A 23,481-nucleotide genomic window follows, 5' to 3' on the forward strand; every position below is an offset into this window, starting at 1 on the left:
TGTCATTTGATTATTGCCCCTCCAGTCTACATGGAAGCGCCCCGTTGTTGTTGCATGTTTTTGTGCGTAGTTGAACTACTCAGGCAACGACACTATCGCTAATTATAGCTTTCCACTTGAGCGGTGACACAGAGACACGAGCCCTCCTGTTAACTTCTCCGCAAACTCAACCCTGCTTCTTTTTTTTCCTCTCTTTTCTTCAATATATACACGTTTCTGCATTGTTTCCCACCTTGTAATTTGGGTGTGTGTGTGTGTGTGTGTGTGTGTGTGTGTGTGTGTGTGTGGACGCGTCCGTCCCTCCGTGTTTGACAGACTACATTAATTACACCGCACGCGCCTCGCTGGAATTTTAAGCTCACATTCATACAGAATACGTGGTGAAAGGATGTGTTCTGAGAGGAAACGGATCTTTCTTAAGCAGTCATTTTGTCCCTCATTAAGAAAAATAACATTTGTGAGATTGATGCTGATGGTTCTTTATAAAAGCTGCATAAAATGCCTTAAAATCACATATTATATCAAAATACCACTACATGTATTCAAGTTTCATACATGCAAACAAGATTCACTCACTAGACGGTTAAAGTGTGGGAGTGCTACATGTTCACCGGAAAACAGCAGATAGTCACTGCTGAATAGTACAAAGAAGGTTGTGAACAAGTTAATCAGGGTTTTCACCATATAATACAAATACATTTATTGGTGGATGAACGCCAGGCCCGTGGCCCAAAACTGGCCCAAGCTGTCCAGCTAATCAAGCTACCGAATGGTTGAGGTTTCTCAGAAAATATTTATCTCTAACAAATGTTTTGGTAATATTGACTCAACACAGCACTGAGACCTGAGCTGGGATCTCAGTGGTGGCTTGTCTTAAGTTCGTCTACTTCACCTCACAATTCCTGACTGTCTGTACATTTATTGTTTTAGTTACATCGTTGTTAACATTAAGTGTTTCCCGGTCTCATTTCTTTGACACAAGTGTTTAAATCACTACAAATGACTTCAAAAAGTGTCTCGGGCTGCATGCTTCACTCCTCAGTATTATTTAATCACTCAAACGTCATTTCAAATGACTTGAACCCAACGTGAGGATTTCAAAATAAGAGGCAGCTCTGTTTTGCTCGTGTTGCCACATTTTTTAACATAGATGACTTTGATAAGCATCACAGATTGTTAATGATTCCCACCCAGAGGACCAGGAACTCACAAGGATTTGAATATAAAAGTAAAGAGACGTAACACTTTGTTGAGTAAAAGAGTTTTTAATGATAAATCTCTATTTTTTCCACCTTTGTTTTCACTTAAAGAACAATCTCTAATTCTTAAGTGGAGTTTTATAGATCTGCTGGCGTGTTTGGCAGGATGTGAAACGTCTTGGAGGCGCCAGAAAAAGTGCATCTCATCCTAATTTGTCGTTAGTGATCATTTCACCAGAGTGTTGAAACAAACCGGTAATGCTTTACGTATGTCTCCATAACGGCCGCCGCACATCCAATCAGCAGCGAGCGCGCCGCCTTAACGATCCTCCACCCCGGACCAAAGACGCTTTGAAGATCGCGGCGCTCGCGAGCGGCCGAGTCCGAGCTCCGGTGGAGTCCTGGCTCGGCTGCCCGCTCCGTCCAGAAGGCGGCTCGGCGGGACGCTAGCCGGCTCAGCATTCTGGGACGGCTGCCCGGGGGTCCCGCCTGACCTCCAGAGTTAAAAGCAAGCAGCGGGAGAGAGAGACGGAGGCACGGAGGAAGCATGGAGCCCGACAGGGAGGCGGAGAGAGGAGGGATGGAGGGATGGAGGGGTTTTTAAGAGACAGCACCTGGACATGTGTACATTGAGGCAACATCTCTGAAGGCATGAAAACTCAGAGAAAGGAAGCAGATAAAGCTCTTTTCAACGACCGACTGGCCGGTCTTGTCACTTCTAACCAGGCACAAAAGGATCATACTCCTCTTTCTTTCCTTTTCTCTTTTTTAATAAAGTGGTATAAATCTGCGATAGGGCTGGTAATTAGTTTTGCGAGTGATCTTAAGTGAGGGGAAACCTTCTTAGAGGCTGTTCCACATTATCAAGCACGTCTCAGCTCTGCGGCAGTAAGAGGCATGAAAACCACACCGAGCTCCAGACAGAGTGAAGTGAGACGAGGTGGAGAGTTCAGGCAGATCAAGGCCGGCGGACGCCGAGTCCGAGTTGCATGGGTTTTTATTGGCCGTCCCCGGATTGTCCGTCAACTTCTGCTCTCAATTCTTTGATTATTGCAGAAGTTTCTCAGTTTTATTGGACACTTGGACACACTGTCAAAGTCTTTGGCCACTTTGACACAACATTTTGTGTGAAAACACACCGTTTTTTCACTTCTGTTTTTGAAAAGTTTTGCGTTTACACTGCAACATTTTGGAAACGATGTTCATTTACACAGAAACGGCAAAAACAATGAGAAGAATGTAGTTAGAAGGTCAGGGAGAGCAATACACTGAACCTCAACAGTGGAGACCAGGAGAATAGGGGCTGGGGCCAGGACCAGGGCCAGGACCAGGACCAGGAGAGTCTGGACCGGGACCATCTCCAGTGGTTAAAGTCTCCTGCTGGTGCAGAGTGAGCCCAACAGCAGCAGAATCTTCAGCCACATTCTGGAAAACTTGCACCTACTTTATAATTGATTGAAGTCCTGCTGGTTGTTATGGTGCTCACTGTCTTTTGGCAAATCCAAACAGTTACCCCCCCCCCCCTCCTCTGGGGTAATGTGTTTTGAGGGGGGGGCTGACATAACCGCTCCATTAAAGACCTCCATGCGTCCGCTTACGTTCGTTCTCTGTGGCGTAAACCGAGTCAGAAAGTGTCCTCCTCTGAGTGGACGGCCCGATAAAAGCCGGACAGCTCCAAAAAAAAAAGGGCTATAATTGAAGCGGTAATACAAGATGAAGGAGCGAGGCCGAGGTTGACAAGACAAAGCGTTGTGCAGGAGAGAGGAAGGCAGAGCAGGATTGGAAAAGTCGTCCCTCAGATGGAGCTGCTGAGCGACACGTCAGATCTTTCGTGGCGTTCCCACAGTCCTCCTCTCCTTGGCCTGATAATGACGCTTAAGAAGGTAATGGTGTAAATGAAAGCTCACCTCCCCAACCCCGCCGTCCTCCCCCCATTTCTCTATCTATCTATATGTCTCTCCACCTCGCTCTCTCTCTGGGGAACAAAGAGGCCTTATTATACCTCCCTGTCAGTGTCGCTCTGTGTCTCACCACTGTACAATCACTGTTTTCAGCAGCACTGCCAGCATGGGGTAAATGGAGAGAGAGAAAGAGGCTGAAAGAGCGAGCGAGACAGGTAGAGGGAGAGAGAGAGAGTCTCTCCGGTGCCAGTGTTCAGCGCTAGTTATCTGGAAGTGCTGTTTTAGTCAGCAGCGTTTGGTTTGTCTTTGTGCGGAGCTCCTCTCCTCCTCGCTGTAATTTATTTGAGGCGCTCGTTCACATGACACACATCGGGGAGCACGCACACACACACACACACACACACACACACACACACACACACACACAGCCCGCACACTCTTTAAGTCTAGAGATATCTTCTTATTGGAGAATCTTTCAATAAATCAATGTGACTTTAAACACATTTCCCAGGCGACGCGGCTGACCTGATAAGAAGTGAACTAATCTCTTTTGAGGCTGCCGGGAGAGCTTTGAACCAAATCTACTGTGCATCTATCACCAAGGTTATTTGTCAATGGCTGCTAATCCCAGGTAAATTTCCCTGGTTTTTTTATATCAGGGTTCTCATGTCTGAAGTTTCTCGGCCTTGGGAAAATAAGAGGCTTGCAGGGGAGGGAGGGGAACAAAAGAAATGTTATGGATTTCAACAGGAGAGACAATGGTTCAGAGAGAGAGAGAGAGAGAGAGAGAGAGAGAGAGAGGGAGAGGTGAAGATTCAGGCTTTCTCTTTTCACTGTGCTCATCACAACCAGAGGTGCATTTATCAGACATGTTCTGGTAGCAGATCAGTCTGTTCTGTTGCTCACAGTTTGTGACTCTGGAGCCGACAGGTCTGAGCCGACGCTCTGGTTCCAGGAACTGGACGCTTTGACCAGACGCCACGACACGTTCAGCTGCGGTACGCCTGCCTATGAGAGAAGAAGAAGTGCTGTCTTATTACTTTTCAAATCAGCAAAGCTTCTCTGAATTTCTGAATTTGGTAAATCTTTAAATAAAAACCAGATCACTAAATTAAATGTTACTCACTCAAACGTACAGCATTTCTTCATGCAGGTTAATGAAGATAGTGATAATAACTCAAAGTGAATTGAAAACTGTGGATGTTTAATAATGAGAAAATGTGTTAAAAGTGTTAAAACTGTATTAAACGTTATTATTAAAATTATTCGTTCATGAACAAAATATGAAAAATATTGTTACATTGTAAAAATGAGAAATACAAACCGGCAAAAACATGTAACACATAAAACAAATAAAATCTATTGAAAAGGACAAAAGTTGTTCAGAGAAATAAGTCTATTATATTAATATTAAAAAAATCCAAATAAAGGTGAGTAGCTTTTAATAATTTAAATAATTTTATTTAAGCAAATATTAAAAACTGTGGAATAAAGTCTGTGATCAAATGTATGTGTGTGTGATAAGTCTTTAAGCATTTTAAAATACTGACATAGTAAAGGGCATCAAAAAGAAACCAAGTAATCATAAAGTTACATCATTTTGTGATACTGACATTAAACAATGAGAATTTTTAAGATCTTGAATGAAAACTTTTACCTCTGAAGATTTATTGAAGTTATGATAATAAGGTACAAAAAGACCAAACTCTTGAAATGAAATGATTTTCCACTGAGGTGTAAACAAGAGAAACTGTAACTTCAGTTTTTCTGTCAAATAGCTGCTGATTTAAACTGTAGTGGAGGGAATGAAACACTGAGCCCGAGGTACCGACGCGGCTTTAGGGTTAGCGTTAGCGTCCCGCCACGCCGTTATGCTCAGCGTCCATTTTCCCCGCAGAAACAACAGGTTTCCATCCACTCTGCTCTGCAGAGGGACTCTGAGGCCGACTGGATTTCACATCTCTGCAAATCGAATAAACAAATTCAGCTCAAACTGAGGTCATTTGTTCTGAAATCCGCCAAACACAGAGCGAAGCAGCGGGCCAGGAGGAGCTCCTCGAGGTGTCGAAGCGGTTTAAGTTGCACTTAAGTATCCGTTTGTTTGGGTTTTGTCAGAACAAATGTGATCGGATGTGGTGTGAAAGTCACAAATATTCCAAATGAGTTTCCTAAGAGCTTCAGCAGTGGTGTTTCCACATCCTGGGAGCAGCGCGCTGCATCCCGCGGCTGCCATTAATTTGGGCTGAATGCAGCAGAAGTGCTGAGTCGCCGCTGAAAGCTGGAAGGAGCCCACCCGGCCCTGATTACCCCTGAAGCTCAACTTTCCACACACTTTTGATCTTCGGCCCGGCCAGGTGACGGCCTGGTTACAGGGAGAAGAAACCCTTCGGACCGTCCCGCCGCGCACGCCATCCTCCGATAAATAATCGATCCGACACATTACCGTGTGGAAAGGAGACTTCTCTTTGAGTTTTCATTCCTCACCCTCTCCCTCAGCCCTCCCCCTCCCCTCCCGCCCCTGGAGATCATGGAAAATCTCTGGCCATATCTGTCATCTGTCACGCTCCCTGATGAAGGGTTTTGATCTCTCGCTCCGGTGTTTACGGCCGATGTCAAGCGGGAAGGAGTCGTAGCCGTAAGTGCTTACACCAGCGTGTAAATAGTTTGACGTGTGGCTCCGTAACAAAGTTGCAGGAGTAAATAAGGAACCAAACAAACCGCGCCGGATCGCAATTAAGTTGTACGTCCGCGTTATGAAATGTTTGGAGCGGCCGTGATTTCCGCGCACTCATTTCCATTTTGATATCAAAAAAAGAGGAAAAAAAAAAAGGAAAAAGTAGATGCAGCTGCTTTGTTCCCAGTGAGACTCGTTGGCTGTGAGGGAACAAAGGCTAAATACTGTATATCATGGACACACACACACACACACACACACACACACACACACACGGTGCAGGACTCTGTGGAATATAATGTGATTGCTGCTCACTTCTTCCATTGTGAGCTCATGGTGTTAAAGTTAAACTCTGAGATTGGAAAGAAAAAGCAGCTTTCACATATTGATGTCCGCAGCTTCAGCCAGGAGGCTTTAACCACCGTGTGTAACGTCAGAAAGCAGAGAGGGAACAGCTTCACACACACCTGTATGTTATAGTGAATATGTACGTCCAGAGAGCTCAACTCTGATCGTTTAACAGGATAGAAAACAGTGGTAAATATCCACTTCAATGATTGAAAAAAAAAAACTGAATGAAAATCTGAAACTGTTGAATTATGAAAGACCAGCTTTTTCACAATAAACAATGGAATTCAGAAAAAAATTGTTCTAAAATTTGAGTTACATTATTTTTTTTAATTGCTTGATTTAGCTTTTTTAATTATTGAATGTATATTTCAATTATATTAATAATTATTCTGTTTATTTTTATTCAATATGCTCATTTGTTTTTAAAATCCAGTAAATTGGATTTTTTGGGAAAAAAAGGTTTAGTTTTCTTTTTAATTTTTATTTAATTAGATTTTTTTTATTTTATATTTTAAAGCAGTCATTTATTTTTACTGTATTTTATTTAACTGTGTAAATATTAGTTGCTGTTTAACTGCAGTTAATTACCTTTCCCAGAGCAGAAGTTTCAGTCAGTTCACTTTTAAAAATGACAAATATCAAAGCACATCACTAGAAATGTAAAAACTACACATATTTTTTTGTAAAGGATGCAGATTTGAGCTGTTGAAATATATCATATTTACTTACAAGTACGGAAGAAGCACTCAGTAAAGTAGACAGAAATCTGTTCTTTTTCATAGTAATGTGAGTAAACCTGCTCAGAAAGGCATAATCAAACTATGTTACTGTTAACTGGCAAGACTAAACACTGCTCCACTGCACCGTTTCTGTTTAAATCCATATCAAGTATATTTGAATATTTATACATCTTTCGGCAAGTCGTTGCATTCATTCTTGTGTTACGTCTTTATATTCTTAAAATAGAATTGTGAAAATTGTAACATTACAGCAGAATCAGAATGAAGAAAGACAGATTTATTTGAAGAAGCCGTCAGCTGAGAGAAAGCTGGCGTTTTTTTGTCCAGAGACAAATCAGCATTAGTGTCCATTACAGCCAGAAGACGGAGGGAAGGCCCGAGTGGAGACGACAAGAGTGAGGAAACAGCAGGAAAAGAGGAATGGAGAGAGTGCGAGGAAGGCAAAATCGAAGGGGGGAGGAAGAGGAGGAGGAGGAGGAGGAGGGGAATCGGTTGAGGATGGGGGGGGGGGGGGGGGGGGTGATCTTGGAAAGGTTTCGTATATCATAATTATCCCGTTAAGTAACGGCAGAGCGGCCTCCCCGGGGGAATTTGTCTTAAATGGAAGATTTGCAAGGAGAACGGGTCAGAGCGAGAGAGAGAGAGAGAGCGAGAGAGAGAGAGAGAGAGGGAGAGAGAGCGAGAGAGAGAGAGAGGGAGAAACGGCTTCTCGTCGGCAGGAAATCCTGTTTACATTTACATAATCATATCAACACTCACTCCTTCTTCTTCATCATCTCTTTCTTACGGGGCCTTTCAGATGAGGGAGGGCTTCGGGCTGCTGCTCGTCACTGTTTGTTGTTTTTTCTTATTTTCTTAAAAGCGCTGCCAGCGTTGGCACAAACGCCTCTTTTTTTTTCTTCTTCCTCTTCGTCTTCTTTTTTAAATCTCTTGCCAGCACCTCCAACCTCTCCTGCTCGTCTCGTCTGCCGACGTCCCGTTCGGGGGGGATTTCGGGGACCTTTCGGCCTCCCTCCCTTGTTTGGCACATTAGAACGCGATCATAAATAAGGTATGGCGCGGCCGGCTGTGCGGGCCTTAATTGAGCTCTGCGAAGAGCAGCCAAGCAGATGTTAGTGGCAGCAAACTGTTGAATCATCGCAGACGAGCGAAAGGCAACAGGATGCTGTTCACACACACCGAGACCCTTCCGAATCCGAGCGTACTGAAACAGAAGCATCCACAGTCACCTTCGCTTCATTTACAGAGACCCGGAAGCAGAAATAACATCAGGTTCTCTGGAAGCACGAAGAAAATGAGCAAGGAGCTCTTTACTCAGCTTTCAAAGGGAGAAAAACTGCTGCTGTGCTGCTTAAATTGTACTTAATTATTGACTGACGTGCCCATTGTTATCTGTTTTGTTCACATTTCCAACAGTAAATTGTTGTTAATCATAAAATACATGATTACCTGGATGTCTGAGGACCGAGGTCCCGTTCAGGAAGCATTTCAAGTGAAAATGTTTTATTTTGTAATTTTCCTTTTTACAAAATATTCTTGTTTCAGCATGTGTGTGTGGTTTCATTAGAAAAACAAACAACAGCTCCGACCCGTGAAAACTGTTGCTGTAAATGAGCAGAGCCATCAAAATGTGCGACGGGCGACGTGAACTGATAAAGCAACAGTGCAGCGAGTAGTGTTCTACAAAGGTGAAGCTAGCATCTACTAAACACACTGCATTCTTGAATGATAGTTTGAGAGTCAAACAGGTTGAGAAATAAACTTTCAGAGGCGTTTCCCGTCACCTCTGACCTTTGGGATCGTCCTACCTGCGTGGCAGAACGCCGTGTTTTTTCCCCTTCCGAGGCTTCAGATACATTGAAGAGCTCTTCATGCTCTTGTCTTTTCTCCAATCGCGAGCATTATCCAACAGTGATGATGAATAATGAATCGCAAGTGCAGCGATGAACCCAAACTCAAGATGCTCGGGGAAACAATGGCAGTAAAGAGGTAATCAAGGCCTCGCCTGCCGGAGCTTCGACATATGGCGAGCGGCTCCACCTTGATGCACCAAATTGATGCACATGTTACAGTTAGGCGTCTCCCCCGTCCCTCCCCCTCCTCCCCCGCCGACTCCAACCAGCCGCTCGGCCCTCGGAGAACTTCTCCATCCTCACTTCTCCTAACTGCCGTCATTTATTTATCGGGGAGGAGCCCCCGCACGGCGCGAGGACCCTGGGAAGGCGGCGCGGCGACAGGTTCTCTGTGATTGTAAATGATAACTGTGATCGCCCTGTTGCTGAGTTGCTGTTATTTTCCTGTCTGTCAGTCTGTCTCTGTCACATTAATCTCCCCCTGTAGTAATCACACTTCTTTTCCTCTCTCTCTCTTGCTGTGACTCACTTCTCTCTCTCTCTGTTTTTTAACAAGAGTTCAGCTAATGGAAATATTTGAGATCTTCTCTGATCGTTGAGATTCGATGGAGTGCCTCCTGAGGTGGGAGGAAGCCGACTCAGCAGTGTCCATATTTAATGAAAGGCCTGATATTTTGGTTTCATTATTTGAGCTTGAGATGTATCTCCTGACTCATATCTCCGCTCTGCTGTCTGAGCGAGCGGCTTTAGCGCAGCATCACTGCCCTATATCTTGCATTTTGCCCCATATAATATCGTCCCATTTGCCGCCTCCCCTGTGAACTACATACGTCCTGCACGGCGCCTCCTCTCCTCTCGCAGTCAAACGGAGGGGTTCGGGGACACATTTTTATTTGCAGGCTCCTTCTTTCCTCCCCATTTCCCATCTGGCCCGGTGCCACACCGAATTAGTAACAAGATATGTCAGCGCCACCGAGCCTGGCGCAGGAAATATCGTCCACTTCTGGGAGGGCCGCCGCTCGCAGATTAGTGGCTGCAATTAATGTAGTTGACTCAGAGGAAGGCCGTCGCCGACTTTCTTATGTGTACGGGAGTCTATTAGAGCGGCACGTCATGTCCGACGCGGCTCGGCACGGCGCGTGGCCACGACGTGACCCCCCAGGTCTGGAAGTCCCGCCGGAGCCCCGCTGATTAATAACTGCTCCGCGTCTCACCGCCGTCCTCCTCTAACTCCTCACGTTCACAGAACAGTCGTCTTACACCAGCGAAGGAGTGAACACGCTCAGAGTGAGATGAATGAAACCATCTCACACACCACCGTTTCACACACTCACAGGGAGAACATGCAAACCAAGACACAGTCACACCCCATCCGTAAAATCCAGCCTTCTGTCTTGTAATTAGAGCTGAGTATAATTCACACTTATATAAATGTTGTCGTAAAGGTCGCTGTCGTCACATGAAGGTTTTTTTAACACAATTCAAATGGAAAACTTTAGCTTTATTTCTACCAGTTTAATGTCAAGTAATGCAAAAGTTCCTCGTTCTGAGAATAAATCATCCTTTATTGCTTCCCTACTCTTTGTGTTATTGAAACACTTTTTTGTTTCGCTCTCAATGATTCAAACGTGTTGAGTTCAAATTCAAACCATGAAAGAAACGATTGTGCAAAACAACAAGCGTAACAGGTACGGTGTCAAACATAAGGCCTGTGGGCCAAAACTGTCCCACAAGTGGCTCCATTCCAGCCCACTGAATGACAGGATCACAAACAGGAAACTCTGTCTTTTTCACATTTTTCTTTTAACCGAGTATTGAGCACAATACTGAGACCCAGACTAGTGTTAGCTTCAAAGCTAGCATGCTAAACGCTGCATAAACGCCACAAAGAGTATCAAAAATGATGATTTTGTGAGAGGTGTGACTGTTACAGGTTTTATATAAAGACTTTACAGTATATTTAAGTTGATTTCATGAAAATCGCTAAAAACAAAAATGACAAGAAATACAAGGAAACCAAATGAAGTTATTGAAATATCTTTTTAAAAATGATCTGTAAGTGTAAGACTACTGTCAGCACTCTCTGATGAACCCGTGGAACGACACAAAAATGGAGGTAAATTTAGCTTGAGCTCGGACAAAGGCCAGAAAAGACAAACACGGCCTGTTAGAAAACATTTAGAGCAGAGCTGATGGCACCGACAAACATCCAGCAGTGTGGAGAGTAAGGGAAGGATGTCCCAACGCTTTCCAAAAAAAACTGAAACAGAAAGAGTAGACGGGCTTCGGGGGGGTGTAGAGAGAAACGTAGTGTGTGTAATGTGTGGAGATGACCTCTGCTATTCATGGCCCTGAAACAAAAGCTTCGCTCTCAGAACAAAATAATGGACGTCAGCGACGGAGGAAACTCAAGATCTCTGCAAAGTTTCTGTACGACACACACAGAAAGTTGTCCAATACAGATAAGAAGTCCTGGAGCGGCAGAAAAAGTGAGATAAACAACATTAAACGGCCCTGAGTTGTCTTTGATGAAGCCGGTGTACATTTACAACTTGAAGATTCTTGTTCCCTTCGTTCTTATTTTACTCACCGTTCTGATTCTTTCCCACTTTCAGATTGACTGGAAGCGTTTCAAAGCCCTGCATGTCACAAGCGTTTAAGATGTGGCCTTTTTTTTTTCTCCTCTTGCACATTCCAATGCCATTATGTTACATTGTTGCTGAATAAAAGGACGTATTATGTTGCCGCCCCCACCCTGCAAACCCCCCCATCCTCAGTAAAAGGGCAGAAGTGGACCCAGTTTTTTATCTGCTGAACGAATCAATCAGGATTATGTCAGCTGAAAAGAATCACAGACAGCAGTCGCCAGGCGCTCTGTGTGTGTGTGTGTGTGTGTCTGAGTAGTGTGTGTGTGTGTGTGTGTGTGTGTAAAGGATGAGAAAAAATGTGCGATGGAGGAAAGCACTTGTTGGTTATGAACACGCCCGCCGCGGTGACAGAGATGTCACATGGGGTCTAAAATGCAAGAGGATTTTCTTTTTTCTATTTACGTATTTACCCCTGCACCCACCACATTCCTCCCCCCTCCTTCCAGCCCCAGCCTCTCTCCTCCTCCATGGGAGGATTGGAAGGCCACTAATTATCATTTCAGCAGAAATGATTAGGAGATCAAACAGGGATCGAATGCCATTTCCTTCCATTAATGCCGGGGGTTTAGAGTGCCTGTCATGGCTCGGCTTGTCCTGAGGTCTGTGCAAGAAAAAGAAAAAAAAAACGGGGGGAGAACAGAGGATGAGGAGAAGAAGAGGAGGAAGGGGAATGTGGGGGCGGGACGCTGCAGGACAGGGGTCTGAAGGAGGGAGGGGAGCGCTGGACTCGCTGTTCACACGTTTCCAGTGAAAATGCTGCGTTTTTCTGTTTCTGTTGTCTGATAATTATCATGCGGGGCCACTAGGGGGAGCTGTTGGTAGTTTTTGTAATGAAACCACACATTTCATTTAATCTCGCAATAAAGAGTAACTCAACGTATTTATTAACATTTTTTCACTCAGAGTTGTTCTGGTAAGAGCAGCAGACGTGTTATTCCACCTGAGATCAGCGACACTTCAGTAAGCTAGCCCCCTCCCTGACAGAGTAGCGTTAGCATCAAAACCACACCGTGAGGGTCAGATTGTAAAAATAAATACTGTCAAGGCAAAAAATGTCAAATGTCTAAAATGTACCAGGAGACATAAATGTGGCAGTCAGTTAAATTCCGTCCATCTAATACTTACAGTTTTTAAGTTAAAACCATTACCTTTCATGAGGTGTTTATATTCAATTGCTTGAAAAAAAAAGGAAAATATTTGAAATTATTGGAAAAAAATGGATTTGATTGTTACATGTAAATAATCTGGTGCTAGCAGCTCACTGCACCACCTTGTGGTCAGAGGTGGAATTGCGAAGCAAAGCAAATTAGGATTAAACTCAGATTGCTCCTGCAGTTTATCAAAGTGGTGTACTTAAAAATAGGTTACTGTTGTGAATTATGATTCATTTTTGACTGTTTGAATGCTAATCGCAAACCAAAACCTAACATATTGTACGTTTAAACAGAACTGAACAGGTATAAATGTGTCGCATTTTCCTTAATCACATTTTCCTGTTGACATTCGATTCCACAAGTTTGGGACAGAAGGCAAAAAGCATGAAGAAACGGCAACAAATCAGCAGCTAACAAAGTTGAGCATTTCCATTAGAGGATCAAAGAGGCTGGAGGTAGATATCCGGAGGATTACTGCGAAGCAGGGAGGCAAAAGGAGCAGAAAAAAGAGAACGAAATGGCGAGTGCAGATGAGGTTGTGATTGTTTCTGTGCGTCAGATGAGAGAAATGTCAAAGAGAATGTGAGAGATGACCTCTGCGTTCATCGCCCATTAATGACCCCGCAGCTCCCAGCTTCATTTTCCCCTCTCATCAAAAACATTAAAAAAAACATTTCCTCCTGTCTCCAATAGTCATTTCCCCCCGCATTGTATTTATGTATTGAAAAAAAAAAAAGGTAATAGATCAAGCACATTCCATTATTCTCTTATAAGATCATTAGCAAATATAATTAGATATGAAAGAAAGTAATTTGGAGAGAAGAGGAGAGAAAAGCGCTATCAGGCAGAGAAGACAGATTGTAGCATCAGAGTGTTTGGGCTTAAATTGCTCAGCGGAGGTATTATCAAGCCGGCAATCTTTTAGCCTCAGAAATAGTTTTGGAGACAGACAGCGAGAGATAGAAAGAGGCCACTCACATTCACTTCATTGTGTTTCCCCCTGCTTAACCGCAGTCACTCTTCTATTTCTTCTCTTTCCCTCCTCCGGATCCCTCCATCCCTCCACCCGAAAAACAAAAAAACACCGAAGACACACATGACGGGAAACACGCAACCTTTTTCTTTTCTATTATTTTGTTGTTTCTTTTTAAATAACACACAAATGACACCTTGAAGTTCTTGAGGAACCTTTTTTTTTTTTTTTTGCTTCTCTCTCTCCTACGCCCCCCGCCCCCACCCAGCCCCCACCTCTCCACCCGCACACGGGAGTGTTCGTCACTCTTTGTTGCACCTTAACACCATCCCCTGTTTGTCTAATAAGGATCTGAGCCCAGAGCAGACTGAGAGCACAACAATCCTGCTGCGTCTCACCACAAATTTGCTTTTTTTTTTTTCCCCCACCCCCCTTTCCCTCCCTCACCCTCTCCTTCTTCTTCTTCTTCTCCTTCTCCTTCTTCTTCTTCTTCTTCTTTAGTAGTGCTTTGAGGGATCGGGGAAAGGGGGGAGGACGGGGTGAAGCCGAGGAGGGGTGCGCAGCGTGGATGTGGATTTTTCTAGTCTTTTGTGCGAATCACAGGGAATGGTAACTATAAACATCCTGTATTCATTAAAACCATCTAAAAATACAATTTTTGGAGGGAGGGGGTGGGTGCGGAGGGGTGGAGGAGTTTGCGCGCTCACTTCCTCCCCGCTCCTCCTCGGTGTATACAAGCGGGGCTGTGTTATGCCTGGTGCCGCTCATATTTACATATTTATAAATACTGGGCTGTACAATGAGACGAGGATGTGCCAAGAACAACAGTTTTCAGCTCGGCGGAGGGGCCCGGATGCCTGCGACGGCGAACAAAGGCCCGGCCCCAGGCACCTTCGGGGGGCACGCAGGGGCCTCCAGCGGACGGCCCCCCCATGTGTCCACGCAGTCCGACGGCCACTCTCCCTGAGAGGGTCGACGCACCGCCCGCTTTTACCACAGAGCTCTAAACTCACGTTTCTGGTTGGATTCTGGGTTTCCTGTCCAGACGCTTCATTCTGAGGCAGGGGTGTCAAACATGAGGCGCGTGGGCCAAAACAGTCCCACAAGAGGCAGGAGACCAAGGAAACAGTAAAAATTTCACAGAAAGCTGAGAAAACACTGAAACCCGAGCTGAGATATCGGTGATGCTGCCAGGAAAGCGAGCTACCTGAGCCATGCTGTCAGGGGGAGTTCAGTAAAACACCCACAATGCAACAGCTAGAGAAGAGGTTTAGTGTATATTTGCACCAAAAGGTTTGATTAATATTTCATTTATGTTGACAATGTAGTCGTTTTCAGCTTGCTTTTTGGATAAAATACACACTATTTCACATTTGATCATTTTGCCACAGCAATGAAAATCTGAGAAAACGTTTAAACTCAAGGTTATCAGGATACTGTTTTTCGCAGTAAAGGGTCGCGGCCCTCGGATCATCCTCTCACTCTTTCTGCCTCCATCACAGTGAAGGTGTGGAGTTTTAGGATTCTGGCTCGGAGCGCGGCGTGCGATGACTCCCGGCTCTGGCACGGCGCTCTGTTGATGAGCCCCAGTAACAGGAACAGTGTTTTAACAAAGCTGTTAGCACCACAAACAAAACTCCACTCATGAGTCCTGGAGCAGCGACGCAGAGCGAGAGCGAGAACCAGGGCAGGCCTTCCATCAGGTTGTTATGTATGAGCCATGAACACAGTCAGTCACCGCCGTGAGTCTCGCGTGACTGACTGAAAATGACCCCAGGGGATCGATTTAGAGATAAAGAAATGCATTTGTGGATCGGATCATGCAGAAGACTTAAAAATCCAGAAATAAGTACAGAGTCAGACACGAATGTGGAGCGATTCTGGAGATTAAAGCATGCTGAAAATGCACAATGAGCAGATTTACTCATGATTTGAAATACAGCTGCAGATTTTTACCAAATGCATGTTAAAGTGACTTATTTGTGTGCAGCCAAGCAGCGCCGTAGAACCAGGTTTATATTACAGTTGAGATTAATGTGTTTTAAACTGCTCTCATCCCCTGATGGTCACTGAACAAAAGGAAGGCTGCTGTAACTGAATCCAGATTATCTCTCATATCAGGAAGAGCCTGCCTGATATTTCCAGGTGATGCCTCTGAGACGGTTTTCCCGCCGCGGTCTGGGAAGCATCGTCCCGGTGCCGGGCTCTGCCTGCCATTGTCCCGTCCTCCTGTTAAGCATGACACATGTATTAACGCCGGATGGATCCCGGAGCTGTGCGTCCTCACGCCATATGCTCCTCGTACCTCGGTCACCTGCCGTCTCCCGTCCCGCCACAAGAGGGCAGAGCCTCCTGGAGGCCGCACGGACACCAGCCCGCAGATCAGAGCCGCGCCGCTTCCTCGGGTTAAATCTGATGCAATAATAGTCAAATCAAACTGCATTGATTAGTATCTGAGGCTCATGCACGCACGCCGCATCCTCCCCCAAGACGGGCACAATCTTTGAAGGAAACAAACAGATAAGCCTTGCATTCATGTGATAAATGAATGCCAGGCAGGTTTTTTTCCTTCTTTTTTTTCCTCCTTCTCTGTCTGTGAGGTGCATCTGCCATCTACCCGAATGGGAAATTAAAAACTGCGAGGGGAAGTTATGCTAAATCTATAAAGTTGGCCGGGAAATCTCTCCCCTTTTCGCAGCGGCAGTTGTTCGGGGAGAGGGAGCACCGTGCTTAAATAATAACATTCCAGGTGGCTTAGTTAATGAACAGTGAAAATCAAATATGGGGCCTAATCTGGAGCTCGTTACAGGAAGTTTCTTTACAGGGAAGTCAAAGGCAGGAAGTGCCCTTGGGGAGAGACTAAACACTTTTTGAAGCTTCAAAACAAGGAAACTTCATTTCGGTTTTTGACTGAGGGGGGAAGGGGAGGAGGTCATTTTGCTGACATTTTTTTTTTATTGTTATTATTATTTGTAAATAAGAAAAATCCTGAAACTTGATAGAAATCCTTGTAGGAGTGTGTGTGAGACTCACTGTAAGCAGATGTCCATCGCATTACAGGAAACTGCTGGAAATACATGAGGAGGCTTCTTCATGATGGACTCCAGGCGCTCATTTACTGTCGTGGAGTGCCACCTAGTGGTGGAAGCTGGTAATAGACTCATCCTGCTGGAGGGGGCTGGTCTGGCGTGTTCAGGCTCAGACTTCAGTTAAAAGAGGCAGGTCGAGGGTCGAGGGTCACATAGAGCAACACTGACGGGGTACTCCTAATATTGCATATTATTATATATTGCATTGTTTTTCTAAAAGCTTGTAGAACAAATGTTCATAATATCATGACTGATCTGAAAAAACTTATCATCCATCCCAACACTGTTACACAGCCCCCTCTTGTGGTGGGAACGACATTCATGCTATTTTCTTGAATTTTGAGTTATTCTGTAAATATGTAACGTGACCAAATGCAAGAAATGGTAAATATATTTCTATAGCAGCATTCAGACACAAGCTTCACAATGGATTAAAGAAATACATTGGAACAAGGCAGTTGAGGGCATAAAAAAGGAGAATCAAGTGAAAAGTTCAGAGATTGAAGCTCAGGTGTGACGTGCTCCAACAGCTCTGTGAGATTATTCATGATCTTTTATTGATTTAAGAGCTTTTTATAGAGTTTAAAGAGAGGTATTCCACCTCTTTAGGAGGAGTTTAAGTGTGTTTTATAAAGTTGCTGCTTCATACAGTGTAGTGTCAGTTCAGGGCACTTTTAAAAAGAGAAAACAACAGATCCTCATGAGCGAGTGGAGACAGAGGGAGGAGAAAAGGCGGTTTGATTCCACCTCTTGACCCCATCAAACCATGTTTCAGACACACAAGTTCAACAGTAGACACAAAGTGCTTTATTCATCTTTACTGTACTTTAATCAGCGGAACATGCAGAGCCCAGGGTTCATCTCTCCATCATCCCTCCTGTAACGGCGCTGAGCAGCAGTGAACGGCTCTCTCTCTTCTTCAGGGATGTGGCTGCTTGTGCGACGCTGAAAATGACTAAACTTTGTCGCGTTTTTTTCACTTTCTCTGCTTCTCCCAATATCATCGGAATATAACAGTCGGTTTGTAATTATCCCTCCGTATCTCTGCAGCCATCTGAAGAGAGTCGTACGCAGCATTAAGAGAGGAGACACAAACGGGGGGGGGGGGGGGGGGGGGGGGGGGGGGGGGGGGGGGGGGGGGGGGGGGGGGCAGCCTCTCCTCACCCCCTCACCCCCAGAGTTAGTACCCATAGATGTTTATCATGTTATTAGCTCTTTATTTTCCCTCTGTTACGCCGGCACTTCCCTTTCATTTCGGCATCCAGTACGCAGCCGGCCGCCGTGTTTTTAATTTGGTTTTGTCAGATTCATACGCCAGCTTTAAAAGAACATGACATGCAAATGTGCTCCTCCGATGTGTGTGTTTTTATTTAATTTTGTTATTGCAGAATCGTTCCGGGAGATGTTGCTGAGGGAAGGAAAGTGCAGGAGGGTGGAGGACGGCTGGGGACAGCGCTCCACCTCTCACTGCTTCACACACTTTAAACTTCTTCTGCTGAAACTGACTGCAGTCGCCTTGACAGGGACAGGTGGAACAGACGGGATTATTAGGAGCCAATAAAAGCTTAAAATCAGAACAAATCTGATGAAACATAATAAATGGAAATCTTTACTTACACTGCAATAGCAGTAAAAACAGATTCACATGAACTCAGTTTGTTTTTCTGATTGAACAAACAGCATTCGCCTCAAGGTGAGGCTGAGGGTGTCCAAACACCCATAATGCAGCAGCAGTTAGAGAAAGTTCTTTTGGCATATTTCTATGTATTTTGCACCAGAAGATTTCATTAAAATTGACTTCAGGTTGTGAGTGAATCATTTTCTGTAGTGATCATTTGGTTTTGTCAAAATATTAACAGTTTCTTCACACATTTACTCTGCACCACTATAAAGCTTAAACTGAAAAGTCATGATTGCAGAACTTGACCGGTCCGGCCCCCTCAGGATGAACTCGTACTGTGTGTTTTCCCTGAACTGAGGTGTGTGTGACAGTCCTGCTGTGGCGCCGCAGTGTGTGACGTCTCAGGCCCGATGAGCATCACTGTATTTTCAGAGCAGGTGGAAGAGGTGGCTCAGTCAGGCTGAGGGAAGCAACACTGACTCCTTCTAACACAGCGTCTAACAGCCGTTTCACACCCTCACACTCACACACACACACACACACACACACACACACACCCCGCACATCTCCGACCCAAACCCACTGCTCCACCTCCTGGTTATCGTTAGTTACTGACGTTAACATTCTCTCATTTAGCCTGATCTAACCCATGATGCATTGCTCAGTCTGTGTGTGTGTGTGTGTGTGCGGTGCTAATCTGCCTCTTGTTCTCTCATTGGCCGTAGTGCATCTGTGGGTAGGCGAGGAGGACCAGCCCATGGCCCATGACCCCGCGTTGACCCACGACCCCAGCCACCATAACATCGACCTTAACAGCCACCCTAACAACCATAACCTAGGCGGCAGCGAGGCAGAGTGATGAGGATGGCGGTGATGGAGGAGGCGGAGGCGGAGGAGGAGGAGGATGAAGGTTAAATGAAGGATTACACTATAACAAAGACTTTATTTAAGATGAAAAAACACATTCTACCATCAGAGAAGAGAAGCGCCGGCCGAGCGCCGCCGGCTGAGAGCTGAGAGCGGCGTCCGATTTGTGAGGGATGGATTTGCAGGATGGACCTAATGACTTTTGCAAAGCATCCTCGGACACTAAACAAAGTGACAGCAACCCTTCTTCTTTTGTTTTTGTTTTTCCTGTTTGGTCTCCTGTGGTCTGAACCCCCCCCCCCCCCCCCCCCCCCCCCTCCTTGTCTTTGTTGTCCTGAACACTTTCTCCTCCTCTTTTTTTGATGAAACTACCTGTCTGATTAGCACTTCTTCTTCTTCTTCTTCTTCTCCCTGCGAGTTCTGATACATTCCTTCATCTAGAAAGTCTTTTCTGTTCCTCCTTTAAATTAGTGCTTAACTTATATGCTTTCCTGTCCTGTCATGATGAAGAATATAGCTCTTTTCCATGTCCACAGGTGGTATAGTAGAATGTATTCTGCTCTAGGGGGATAGGAGCTCACCTTTTACCGGAAACCAAGCACATTCCTGTCAGACTCCCCCCCACATAGAGAAGACCCCTCGCCATGCACAACACAGATTTTAGCTAGCGAAAGGAAAGCAGACTGTTGAATAACCGACACACTGTCGGTTCACTATGATAAATTATGAAGTCTTCATTCCCGGCTGGTTTTGCGGTGGCGGGGGCGGCGACACATTCAGACTGGCGATACCACGCCCCACACTACACTATATATACATATAAATATATCTATGTCTTTTTGTTCTTGTACTGTATTATCTGAGACAGCACCCATAGATGCTTAATGTCTATAGAGAGCTATATGATAGCCGAAGAAAAAAAAAGCAAAACATGAAAAAAAGGAAAAAAAGAATTTAAAAAAAGTGACAGCAAAAAGTTCGAAAGCATTTGTGATGAGGAAAAAAAGCAAAAAAAAAAAAAAAAAAAGGTAGTTTACACCGACGGACGGCAGGCTTTCTCCAGTTATGAAGAGGAGAGTTTAAAAAAAAAGAATCTCTGAATCAGTCATTTTAAAAAAAATGAGCGGGAACACTTTCTTTCTTTTTTTAAACCCCTTTTTCTCTCCATCTCTCCCACCTCGACCTCAAGGACTCTCTAGTGTTGCAAATGTTTGTAAAATACTGCCACCGATCATTGTTGCACAGTGTTACTGACTACTGAAAAATGGTTTGTTGTATTTACTTTAAGACGAGAGAAGAAAAAAAATGACAAAACTGGAAAAAAGACATATTGTGTATAGCCTTAGATACAAGTCATCTGTTATTGCTTCTTCAAAAGCTATGTAGCCGTGCTAGACCGTAGAAAGTAGGGTTGATTTCATTTCTCTTTTTGTTTTTCATTTTTATATGTACTGTACATTAATTGCCTTGTCCATTTACCGATCGGAAAAAAGAAAAAAACAGAGGAAAAAGATGACAATCGTCTCCTGTGCTGCAGACATATTCGCCCCCCCCCCTCCCTCCCTCCCTCCCCAGCGTATATACAGAACCCATTATGCATAGAGGGATTCCTCCTTTCTTCTTTCTTTCATTTGTTTTCAATTCTCAGAAGTATTTTGCACTGTGATAGTATTATAAATCCAACCTATACAGTACAAAACTAGCTAACTAACTAAAAATGAAGGTGTGTGTTTGTGTGTCCCTTGACATTGTGAAATGTTTCTACGTCATCTTTTGTGAACCCAGAGAAAAAGTCTAATGCGGTATGTACAGTCCGAATATTATACTACTACTTCTTCTTTTCTTTTGTTTTTTAGTTTGATCAACCTCTATACTGTATGTGGCTTTGACGAACTGTTAAACATGACTTCTTTTGGATTATAATCCCCATCAATCAAATCCCAATGTGAGATTTCTCTCTCTCTCTTGTTTCTTTTTTCTTTTTTTTCTTTTGTTATTCTGAATAAAGCCTCCAGCCCTGGGATTGTTTGAGGTTTGTGCAGACGGCTGCCAGCCATTCTCTCCAGAAACAGAGGGGATCCACCTAAAAATAATCAGGAGTGAGACTGGTGAAAAGTGAGAGGTGACAGTTTAGAGGAGGGGTGTTTGGAAACGGGGTCCGTGCAAACCGATTGGATGTATTCCTGCTTGGAGGCACCTTGACCTCTGACCCCGCGTCTGTTTTCCAGGGGTGTAAAAGATGAGAGGCCATCCGTCTCTCTCGACCAGCTATAACGATCATTCCACTCCACATAATATGTACAAAACCTGTCTTGTGAGCTGAAACACTCTTTATGTTTTGCTGTATCCTCATGGCAGATGCTTCGTTTTGTAACTACTGAACTGTACTTATAATAAAAATAAAATGTATTCAAACTAAAAAAGAAACATGGATTGTCACAGAGCAACAGCTTGTTTCATCTTCACTCTGGTTATTTGGTTTCGCCCTCATTTCTAGATCTGACTCACAGTGTGTGTGTGTGTGTGTGTGTGTGTGTGTGTGTGTGAGAGAGAGAGAGAGAGATAATACACACATTCTGGACAGCCACACCATGAAGTGTACGATATGATACAAGCAGCTTGTTGGAGCTTTTTAAGACACATTAAAAATATTGAATAGTCAGACAGGGATGGTAGTTTGTATCTCTGCTATACTCAACCATCAACAGAGGTGTGAATACAATATCAGTATTATTTATTAATTAGAAAATCAAACAATTTGGAATTCTTATCGTAGAGTTGAGATAGGAGTTTAAATATAATTCTTTCCATTGCAGAAGTCAATGGAAGTGACTTTTATTGTGTCAAAGGCTGAAAGCTTAAAGTAAGCTTAAAAATCAGTCGAATTCTATCTATTTGGAAGTGAGTGTTTATGTTACCAGAAAGTTAAATAACTTCTACATTGTTCTAAAATTAGAGTTGTTTCTTAAATTCAGTGAAAACCTGCTATTATGTACATATAATAGTATTTAAATGAGACAAACAAAAGGTAAATAATGTGTATTTGCTGAAATGTAGGTGCTTCAAAGTCTGAATCAGGTTTATTAAAACATTGTAGTCCAAACCTCACATTGTGAAGAACATCTGAAGGATGAGAACACTAAAGCAGGAATTTAATCAATGACAGAATATATATTAATTAATGACACTTGATTGGGGTCATGAGGCGTTCATGGGTTAGTGTTAGGATGAGGGCAATCACAGACACTCACTGGCTCAGGCAGAACATGCAGACTGCACACAGGAAGCTTCAGGGTGGAATCGAACCTGGGCTCTGTTGCACTGCAGTGCTCAACGCTTCACCACAGAGCCAGAATCTTCCAAACCTGATCAGCCGACGTGGCCTTCAGTGTCATCTTCAGAAGTTCATATTTCTGCTTTGAAGAGGTTTAAATCACCCAGAGCTGCAGATTTCCTCTCAGAAAGGCTTCAGATTCTCTCCATCATCTCTGATTCTACCAAAATGTGAACACACACACACCCACTGTGAACACACACACACAGCAGGTTTTCCTTCGGTCACCTGCGAGATACAAGTGGAGGCAGAAGTTACCATTTGATTCATTGAAACTTTTTTCTTCCCCATTAAACCCAGATGTGTGAAACGTTTGGGCCGTATTCACAGGAGTCGGCATCCGCGGCGAAGCAAGGGTTAAAGGCCGGGCCGAGATGTGTTTAACTGAGTGCGAGTGTCCGCGGGTTTGTTGATGTGAGCATAAATAGCAGCTCCTCCATCACAACAGTAGAAACAACAGTGAGGCCGGCGTGTGTGTGAGATCCCGTCCACGGCGAGACCTCGGCATGAATCACCCGGCCTCACACCGCTTCAGCTGACTCCAAGCTTTTCAAAAGGAAGAGATATTTCATGTTTTCATCACTGCCCCCCTCCGGCCCCCTCCGCCCCCTCCGGCCCCCTCCGGCCCCCTCCGGCCCCCTCCGCCCCCTCCGGCCCCCTCCGGCCCCCTCCGGCCCCCTCCAGCCCCTCTGCTGTCTGAAACCTGATCTGCACCGCATCAATGAGGAGCTATATTTCTGGTAACCTTAACAGCAGGGACCCTCAGACCTGGCCCCCCAGATCTGGCCCCCCAGACCTGGCCCCCCAGACCTGGCCCCCCAGACCTGGCCCCCCAGACCTGGTCCAAGCTGCTGGGAGGCTGCCCCGGTCAATGCCTGACTAATTTTTAAATGGATCAGCTACACCAGCACCAGATGTGGTGGGGTGGGGGGGCACACATTTCAGCCAGTCTGTTTCCAATAAAACTCACATCTGGGAAAAGTAACAGTTTGACTGGTTTATATCCACACACGCACACACACACACACACACACACACACACACACACACACACACACTGCTAAAACAATGATGTTT

General features: G+C 44.6%; 1 protein-coding gene across 6 annotated transcripts in view; it reads left to right on the forward strand.

Annotated features, from left to right (window-relative positions):
• The window catches only part of znf536 (zinc finger protein 536), a 230,425-nt gene that overhangs the window by 193,632 nt on the left and 13,312 nt on the right, over positions 1-23,481 (forward strand). Inside the window, exon 8 of one of the 6 annotated variants that reach the window (XM_030090231.1) lies at positions 18,929-21,493. The exons of the other annotated variants lie outside the window; for them this stretch is intronic. Within the exon in view, the coding sequence (XP_029946091.1) occupies positions 18,929-19,062 (134 nt within the window). The 3' untranslated portion in view covers positions 19,063-21,493. Of the gene's footprint in view, positions 1-18,928; positions 21,494-23,481 lie in introns of those variants that run through there. 6 annotated transcript variants of the gene reach the window in all.

This window comes from Salarias fasciatus, chromosome 1 (assembly GCF_902148845.1).
Source record: "Salarias fasciatus chromosome 1, fSalaFa1.1, whole genome shotgun sequence".
In the NCBI taxonomy this organism is placed as follows: Eukaryota; Metazoa; Chordata; class Actinopteri; order Blenniiformes; family Blenniidae; genus Salarias; species Salarias fasciatus.